This window comes from Esox lucius, chromosome 18 (assembly GCF_011004845.1).
Source record: "Esox lucius isolate fEsoLuc1 chromosome 18, fEsoLuc1.pri, whole genome shotgun sequence".
NCBI classification, from domain to species: Eukaryota; Metazoa; Chordata; class Actinopteri; order Esociformes; family Esocidae; genus Esox; species Esox lucius.
The window spans coordinates 22512034-22522280 of NC_047586.1; the positions used below are offsets into that span (position 1 = coordinate 22512034).

General features: G+C 44.6%; 1 protein-coding gene across 1 annotated transcript in view; it reads left to right on the forward strand.

Moving 5' to 3' along the window:
• tulp4a (TUB like protein 4a) overlaps positions 1 to 10247 on the forward strand; it is a 41266-nt gene extending 31019 nt beyond the window's left edge. The window contains exons 12-15 of the mRNA XM_010904636.3: positions 47 to 140; positions 284 to 752; positions 1257 to 3768; positions 6980 to 10247. Coding sequence (XP_010902938.2) covers positions 47 to 140; positions 284 to 752; positions 1257 to 3768; positions 6980 to 7096 — 3192 coding nt within the window. The 3' untranslated portion in view covers positions 7097 to 10247. The remainder of the gene's footprint in view (positions 1 to 46; positions 141 to 283; positions 753 to 1256; positions 3769 to 6979) is intronic.

Here is a 10247-nt window from a genome sequence, read left to right on the forward strand (position 1 = left end):
AGTTTAAGTACTGATTTCTGTGCATTTTTTTGGGGGTCTTTTGCAGCATAACTACCTTGCTCAGGTCACGTCCAATATTTGGGGAACAAAGTTTAAGATTGTGGGACTAGCCAGCTTCTTGCCAACCAATCTCGGTGCAGGTAACTTACCCATCAGTTGATTTTGGGTGAATTTTTTATTCTGATTTAAATGCACACAGCATTTACCCAACCCCCCTCTTTGTTTCTTTATTTCCCCACTTTCTTCTTGCGCCATTTCTTTTTTTTTCTTCAATTTTTTTTAGTGATTTACAAGACCAGTCTACTCCACCTGCAGCCTAGGCAGATGACCATCTACCTGCCAGAGGTGCGCAAGATCTCCATGGACTACATCAACCTGCCTGTGTTCAGCCCCAACGTCTTCAGTGAGGACGAGGATGACCTGCCTGTCACCGGGGCCAGTGGTGTTGCCGATGACAACCCCCCCTGCACTGTCAACATCCCCATTGCCCCCATCCACAGCCCTGCCCAGGCCATGTCACCCACCCAGAGCATCGGCCTGGTCCAGTCCCTCTTGGCTAATCAAAATGTCCAGCTGGACGTCCTCTCCAATCCCACTGCCATCTCCAGCGCATCGGCCGCAGGAGGTTCATCGGACCCAAATCAGGACACTATCCTGACTGCTCAGTACACGGTGCCCAGCAGGTATTCCAACCCGGGGCAGGTCATCTTTGGGGGGCTTGAGATGAGCCGGCTTTTGGTAGGTCCTCCTCCCTCACACCATCTACAACAACAACACCATCAACAACAACAACAACACCATCAACAACAACAGCAACAACACCATCAGCAGCAACAGCAAATTCAGCAGCAACAGCTGCAGCACCACCATCAACAGCTTCAGCAGCAGCAACAGCAGCTGGCGCAGCAGCACCACCAACAGCAGCTGGCGCAGCAGCACCAACAGCAGCTCCAGCAGCAGCAGATGCTTCAGCAGCAGCAGTTTCAGCAGCAGCAGATCGCGCAGCAGCAGCAACACATCCAGCAGCAGATCCAGCACATGCAACAGCAGCAGCAGCAGATCCAGCAACAGCTCCAGCAGCAGCAACACGCCCAGCAGCTACAGCAGCAGCAGATCCAGCAGCATGTGCCACATCCGCAACCGCAGCATCATCAAATGCAACAACAGCAGCATATATTACAACCACATCATCAAATGCAACAGCAGCATATACTGCAGCAGCAACAGCAGCAGCATCATCAGATGCAACAGCATCAGCTCCAGATCCCAGTACCACCTGCGCACCAGCTCCAGCAGGGGGTTCTACAGATCCAGATCCCTCACCCTGCTGTGGAGCTGGTGGCTGAGCGAAGGGTCAGCGTTGAACACGAGCACCTGCTGAAGATCAAGCCCACCCGCTCTGTTCCCCAGCTGGCCGAGGGGGACACGGTGGTGTTCAGTGCCCCCCTGGAACTCAGCAAGATGAACCCCCCGCCCCCATACCCTGGGACAGTGGCAGCCGCCGTGGCGGCCGCGGCAGCCTCCACTTCCGCAGCGGCAGCAAGCAGCTCACCCGGACAGGCCGGGAGCAGTAACGGAACGCCACCACCGGTGGATCTGTGCCTGAAAAAGGGGGACTTTTCTCTTTATCCTCCAGGTCAACCTGGGGCACAGTACCCAACCCCACTTGGCTACGAGCGAATAACGACATTTGACAGCAGCGGTAACGTGGAAGAGGTTTGCCGGCCTCGAACTCGGCTGGTCTGCAACCAGAACGTCTACACACTTCAGGGCCCGGGAAGTTCGGCCACTCTCAGGGTCACGTCTTCCTCATCAGACGGCAAGAAGATCCAGCTGCCCTATGCCTCGGCCACCCTCAACAGGCTTACAGTCCCCCGATACTCCATTCCCAGCGGGGACCCGCCCCCATACCCTGATGCAGCCAAACAGAACACTGCAGTGGGGAGGAGCACAGGACAGCGCCAGGACAGCAGTCTGATCCACGCCACGCTCAGACGGAACAGCCGGGAGGCCGCCCTCAAAGTCTCTCAGATGCTGGACCCTCAGAGGACCCTGCCCCCTAAAGCCAAATCCCAAAACGGTGCGCTGGCAGCCTCCTACCAACAGAGGGTGCCTACAGCCCTATACACCTGCAGTCAGTGTAGTAGTAACAGTAGTGGGCTTAGCAGCGCTGCCAGCAGTGCTCCCAGTGGGAGTGCGAATGGAATCGCTGGGGGCACAATCATCAGACAGGATTTCCCGCCAGGGAATGGGGCTCCTCACAGTACGGTGATTGTCCATTCCAACAGCGCCTCTCCCCTGGCTTCACAGTCCTCATACAACCTGCTTAGCCCGGATGCTTCTGGCAATGGAGGTGTTGGGAACCGAGAGAGGGCAGATTATGTGAACTCTGCCTTCACAGAGGATGAGGCACTGAGTCAGTCGTTGAGGCATCTGACACTAGGGGGCGCCGATGTGTCCGGACTGACAGTCAAGAGGCCTCCGCCATACCAATGGGATTCAGGGACTACCGAGGAGGTGTGGGTGCCTCAAGAACGGATTGGTACTCTGTCCTCAGTCACAACCTCCGGACCTCACAAACCTCCTCCGCTTATCCTCAGCCCAGCCCAGCACCTCGATGTGTCCCGGCTGCCTTTTCTCCTGTCTCCCAAGTCCCCGACCAGCCCCAGTGCTGCGTCTTTCCAGGTGGCTGCTGCAGCCGCGGGCTACCAGATTTCTCTCCAGTACGCTCAAGGCACAACCTTCAGTGGGCCCCAGCTGCAGCACATGCCCAGCTCTCCACGGGCCTGCTCCCCTAAGGAGCTGGTGGCACCAGTGCCCTTCTCCCAGCAGGATGCCACCCTGGTCCTACCACCCGGATACCCTGCCAACCTGGCCAGCCTGGCCTGCTGCCCCCTCCCACCCATGTACCCAGGGGGTAGCTCCTGTGCTGGGCTCCCCATCCCCCCCATTGCCCTTCACACCCCCTGGGGCACCTACAACCCCTGTCCACCCTTGCCCAGCCCCTCAGGTACGGTACCTGCCATGCCTCCCAAGCTCTCCCAGATGATGGTCGGCAAATCAGCTCTCTCTCCCCCTCCTCCCCCACCGGCTCCGCCTCCTCCACCCCCAGTAGAACTGCAAGGTCAACCTGGGCCCCCAGAACCCACAACCATGGAAGCTGGAGAGGGTTTCCAGGAGGTATTTTCCCTCAACGAGAGCCCTGTGGCCAGCCGCAGTGACAAGTTTGTCAAAAAGAACCGCAAGCGAGCTGACGGCAGAGCGGAAGAGGCCAACGTGCCGGCTATTGCCGAGGGAGGCAAGTCGAAGAAGGAAGGCCGTGCACTGGGCGACTTCAACTCTCTGATCTCAAGCCCGCGGTTGGGTGGCCGGGACAAGAAGAAGCCGAAGGGCCAAAAGGAGCAGCAACAGAAAGCCAAGAAACTGAGCAAGGCTCCCACCAACACCAACAGTGAGTTCCAGGACAGCTCGGAGAGCGAGCCGGAGCTTTTCATCAGTGGGGACGAGCTGCTCAATCAGTGCCAGAGCAGCAAGAAGGGCTGGAAGACCAAGAGGAACCTTCGGGCAGCCAGCGAGTTGGAGGAGATCAAATGTCGCAAGGCCAATGAGAAGGAGGACCGAGGACTAGGTAGCCAAGGCTTTGTCTATATTATGGCCAATAAGCAGCCACTTTGGAATGAGGCAACTCAGGTCTATCAGCTGGACTTTGGGGGTCGCGTCACGCAGGAGTCTGCCAAAAACTTCCAGATTGAACTGGAGGGGAGACAGGTGAGGTGGCTTTAGATGTTGTTGTTTATAAAGTGCACATGTAAAGTATATACACCCTTATTCAAAATGCAGCATTTGTTTATGTAAAGGCTGAAAAAGGGTTAGGGTTAACCATAATCAGAAATGTTTTCACCATTAATGCTGGTAATATTTAAGTGAAAAACCAATGGAAGAATGATAAAAAAAAACACCCAAAAATTCAAAACTGCGAATGCCCTTCATTGCATAATGTGCATATCCCACAACTCATGGTTAGTTGAAGCACCGCACGTTGACTGTGTACTTTGTATTACAAACTGTGTTGGCATTGTTGTCAAACATATTGTTTCACTAGATCCCAAAACATGTCTTTAACCATTATGCCACATGTTTGCCAAGTGTTGGTACAGCATCTTAATATTAGAAAATTGTATCACGCATTAACATCGCGCCAGGTTTGAAAATTTCGCTAGACACCATTAAGCATTGCGTTAAACATTTCTTAAGTTTACCTCCACCACAAATAGCATTTATGAACTGTATTGCTTTTGCCACTGGCTGTTTTAACATCTTATTAGCCAGTAATAGGCTTACTAGTTACTAGTAATTCCAACTTACTAATTGGAATAGTCATACGAATTGAGCAATTTCTAACGAGACTGAATATGGACTTAGACTGCCAAAGCAATTTCATTTCATGGCACAACAATGTTTGTTTTTCTTTCATTCGTGAATAACATTGATACAATAACTATCAATATAGGTGACGATAACTGACTTTTTCATCAACTGAAAAGACGAGGCATTTGTGGAAACCGCTACTTTCTTATTGCCCAAGGGGTTGTGATCTAGCCTATTATACCCCAAAAAGCATGCACGGATTAAAAAATTCACCAGAAGTAGTCGCAATATAACTGTAAACGGTTTTAGTGTAGACTTACTATAACATAGCTAATGAAGGTTGTAGCCAGCCAAGTTTTTGTCTATCCGGAACAAATCCTAATGCATCATTTTTGACTGTGACAAGATTCAAACGCGGGACCTCTTGTTTGGCAGTCTGTGTCTCTAACCACTGCAAATAAGGAAGGTTTTGAGTGAGGAACAGAAGGGTTAAAATTAAGAGACCACTGCAAATAGAACACTTCTATTCCTCACTCAAAACTTTGCTTTTCAACTTTTTTGGAAAGGAAAAAAAAGGTGCAGTGGGCTCTTAATTTCTTCTGGAGCTGTTTGTTTAAACTAGACATTATGGACTTTTTCGTCAGTGGCAAACACTTTTCATTTCATGTTGTCACAAAATAATGTGGAAAATTCCAAAGAGGGGAATACTTTTGAGAGCCACTGAAATATTATAATAGCTAAATGAAACCCAGAATAATCTAATGTTCTCAACAATTGCTCTATTAGGTCTAACCATGACTTCATTCTAAACAAAATTATAAAGACTGTGTTCCAATGCTAGTAGCCCTGGCCCTACATCACTGTATAGTTTACTTCTGAATAACTCTGTATAATTCAAGAAGATCTAAATGTATTTCTCCATGAATCTGATTGAGAATAGGGCTGCAATTAACAATTATTTTGATAATCGATTCTGTTGAGTACTACGTTGATGAATCGGATAGAAAAATACAGAAATTCCAGAATTAAATGCAAATGATTTATTTAAAATAGATTAAGGTTTTCAGTGTTTTTCTCATCCTTTTGCAATGCCATTAAAACAACTAGGCAGTAGGTATAAAATAAATGAAAACATGCAAAAACTAAAGGGTTCTCATAATATCATTTTCAAGAGTGTTGGAAAAGTATTCCAGGGAATCATGAAGCTGTTTGAGAGACTTTTGACTGATACTGTAACTGTTAATGCAAATTTTAGTGCATGTATATGCCTCAACGTTTCTGTTATGGAGAAATATAGAACTCACCAAATTTGACGCTAATAAATTAATTCCTCAGTATTGTCTGGAATGGTTAGCAGAGCTGCTCAACTATACACAAACTCAGTGTGCTTAAGTAGATCACTGGTTTGTTGGTGGAAAACTTGACATTATCCTTAACTAAGCCATGCATTAACTATTTCTGAATAAAAAACTTAACTCCATGAATACAAATTAAAATTGTTTGCCATAATTTTGATTAGCGACGTTATCGATTATTGTTGATTAGTGCAGCCCTAATTGAGATTAAAGGGATAGTTAATCCAAAATGTATATTTTTCTAAAAGTCCACTTGCTAAGAGATTCCTGAAGGCACATAGTAATTTTTTTTTAAAACAATCCATTATTCAGCGCTGTCCCAGCCTGTAATTAGCGTTACTAGAATCGTCCAAATTCATTAATGGAAACTGTTCATTCGACTATCGCAAAGCTGCATTGCAAGCGGACAACTACTGTAAAACACTGCAAACTACCTCAAAAAACATGACAATGTTGTATTCCTCAAAATAATGTTTTAATTTTCACAATTTAATTCTCATTTTTAATAAATAGGTAGTTCCTGTGTTTCAGTTTGGTTCACACTTGTATCAATCCACGCATTATTTTGGGAAGAGTAAGTGTATACATCACAGTTATTCGCTAGCTAGAAAGCAAGTTACTTATTTCGTCATTGATATTTGTCGTTGATATAGTCAAACTTTATTTGCTTGAGAGAGAAAGGAAAATACATTATATATATTATGTCTGACTCTGAATATGACCTTACTTGTTCTAACCAGAATAAACAGAGGATGAATTGACCGAAGTAGAAGTTCAGACAGCGACTAAAGGGGGGCAATGGTGAACCTGTTAATCCACAACCTTTCCCAGAATATCTGGAAGCAATGTGTACTTTTTGTATTATAAAATAGCAATCGGAATGATTACTTACAATCAGTCTTGTCTCCACGGGTTGAACTGGGTAACTTGATGGAATTGCATTCCCCTTTAGTCCTCTTCTAAGTGAACATGGGTCACGATCCTCCACAGTAAAATGTTTCATGCATACTCGTATGTCTCGTTGGCGAAGTTGCTCCATTGATTCTCCTACAATACGACTCGGGAGTGGCAGAGATATAGTCCCAATTGCAACTCAACTCCAGGAGCAGACAATCTGAGTGGTCAGATGTTAACAGGCAGAAGTTGATACACAGAAGTTCAAAGTTTATTTATTTATCTGGCATCGAGTACCAGTAAAATAACAAAAGATGGGGACAAGATGTTTACTGATGCTTTGTTTTTCTGTTTTTGAACAGGTGATGCAGTTTGGCAGGATTGATGGCAACGCCTATATCCTGGACTTCCAGTATCCATTCTCTGCTGTTCAAGCCTTTGCAGTGGCTCTGGCCAATGTCACCCAGCGCCTCAAATGAGTTGCCCTGCCCCCCGCCCCCGACAACCTAATTTCTATTGTGAATTGGTATTTCTGCAGGAAGGACATGATATGCTTCATTTGAATTTAGTTAATGTTTAAACAGAAACTGTAATCGATTGCGTTGCGAGGAAATCGACACTGGTGCTGCACTGCCCCGTGTGGCCACCAGTGTGTGCAATACGCATGGGATGCAGGCATTGGAGCCGAGCCATAGTCGGCCTTGGCAAAGTCAGTGGTCTTTTGTACTGCTTATAGGACCCGAGAGCTCAGCTTTCTGTTGTCATCATGCAAATAAATGCTGCTTTAGCTAATGGAAGCTAGCTAGAGGAAAAAGACTTGACTGACCACCTTAAAACAGTTTGGGTTTCCTGTCAGCATGGTTACGAGAGATGAGTTCTCTCTGTGCAGTTTTATAAAGAAGAAGCAGCAGTAATACTTGAAAAAAAAAAACTATCTGGAAGATTGAAGATTTCTCATCTTTCTGGAGCGCACAGGTACTACTGGGCACTGAAATCCTTTGCTGTATGAATCTTAAGTGAAACTGTTAACATCACTTTAGCACTGCTTTTGCGTTTAGGTTTTTGCACCTGAAGATCCAACTCTGTGGTGGGGTATGGGGCAGACCTAGGCTGTTGAAATGTCCTTTTTGTTGTTAACTGCCTTTCAGTCAGTCTGTTTTAGACTCCAAATCTATTTTGGCTGGATTTGAGTCTTCAATATATGCATTTTGTTGTTGGAGCACTAGCACACGCATATACGCACGTGGTCTGATTTCCATATTGTCATGAACTCAGTAAAGTAAAAAAAGATGTAAGCTGAACAACATTATTTTGTTTTACGTTTCCTCCTTGGATTTTGAAGGACAAACTATGTGACTCATATGGTTTAATTTATCTCTGCGTTTAGTTTCTACCCTCTTGCTAGGCCATACAAGGTTCAGATTTGAATCATTTAGTGGTTGTTGTTTGTATTCATGTTCTTTTCATACAATCTTAGTACCTTGTTTACATGGATTTCAAGATGTCTACTTTATTTGGGAGAAACAGAAAGACTGAATTGAAATACTGTTATGTACAGTATAAAATCTAAGTGTTTTAGAATCAGTTTTACTGTGTAATTCGGACCATTTTCTTGTAGCTCCCATTTCTCCGTCATGGTGTCAGTTGAGAGGGGCACAACAGAAAATCCTAGAGGTTAGACTTTACAATGCTGGCCTCTGACTTTTGTTTCCCTGACATAAAATTATTTGTCACCTGCTGTCACTTCTGTGAAGTGAGCGCCAGCATGTAGGTGTGTCCTGCACTTACACCCATACCAAATGTGTAAGCAAGGTACAGGAAATATTTTTGTACATTTCACTTTTGCCATTTCATACATTTTGTCATGTAAATATCTTCCACATATCATTCACAAATATTGTAAGACGTATTGTAAGGAGTTAGACAAACGGCTTATTTTATCTTAGTCCACTCTCTGGGTTGAAATGTATGGAGGATGGCTGTATTGCAGTCTAGTATAACTATAGAAATACACTACAATCCCTGAGAGACCTGGCATTGTTCCATCCTTTCTGTCTTTGAAGTTAAAACCTCAATGAAGGAAAAAGCTATCTTGACCTGTTTAGAGCTTGGCAGCCTGTCTTTTAAGGTGACTGTATAGTTTCTGGTAAACAGCCATGCTTGTGGTCTGTATGGTCTGGGATGTGTCCAGGTGGGAGTGGGATGGATGCTGTTGAAAAAGGTGGGAACACTAAGTATTTGTTGACTTCAGTGTGATTTGATAACTTGCTAACAGCACCCCACACTTTTAAAAGGCATCATTTATTTTTATCTGACTAGAATATGGAATTGATATAGGGGTTATGGTCACTTTAAAGTGTGTGTGCCAAAAAAATGTAATTATGCAGTTTGAAAGACTAACACAAGGGGCCCTCTATAACGTATGTGCATGTGTGTGACTGAGAGAGATCAGGTCCACAAGCACACATCACCCCAATGAGATTATTGAATTTGATACTTTTTTTTCTTCTTTTGCTGAGCAGCATGTTGGTGTTTGGGATGTATTGGGTTAGGAAAAAAGAGTTCTAATTAGGGAAAAAAGAAAAACAGGAAGTAAAAAAAGAATGTAGCTTAAAAGTGTCCATCAATGTTATATTTGTTTTAACAGACCATTTAGTTCTGCACTATTTTCTAAAGAAAGTTCCTCCCGTCAACATTCTGTAATCACAACAGTTTCACTTTCACGCTAGCTTTTTGGCAAAACAATGAAGTTCAACTTGTTTTTGCTGGTCTGTACAATTAATTAACATGAGATTATTTCTTACACTAAAGGCTGTACATAAATTGGTCACTCTGCTGAACATTTATTTGTCCTGAAAAGAGTTTGTGACTGGTGTAGTCTGTTTGGTAGATTTGGGGAAGTGGGAAGGCAGGACAACATGGAGAAGGGGCTATTTTTCACACTGTTTTGGGACTTTTCCTGTGGATGGTATAAGATTGCCCTGTTGTTGACTGTATTGTAGGGTGTATTGTAGTCTAGTTGTCGAGGAAGTATGGTGTCCATTCAAGTGTGTTTGTGTTCAAATGTACGGTCAGCCAATCCCATCAGTATTATATATCTATTATCTTCAGTGTGTGTATTTCCACTAACCCCTATCCCCCCCCCCCCCCCACAAGTAAGCTAAACCTTTTTCACTCCTTCAAGCCTTTTATCCTTTTGTTTATTATTGTCACCATTTGGTGGAAATCTACATGTTCATGATGTTGAATAATTGGTCAATTTAGATTTTCATTGTGTATTATTCCAAACAACTCACGCATCACTCCACATGACATGCCATTTGGATAAGCCACTGATAACATAATAATCTCCTGTGGATGCTGGTTTAGAATACATTATGAATGGGATTGATGAGGAGGTGACCTATAATAGACATTGTAGGATTTGGCTGTTTGTTTGAGCGTAAATGTGCTTTGTACATGTAGATGTAGACGTATAAATGGAAAAAAAATGAGAAAAAATGAGTCTGATTTGGTGACTGAATGTTTATAGTGAACGGTAGGTAATAAGGCATGCCATGTAAATAATTTTACAATTGTATATGTCACGCATCTTTTGATTAAAATGTCAATGTTTCAGAGACAAATACA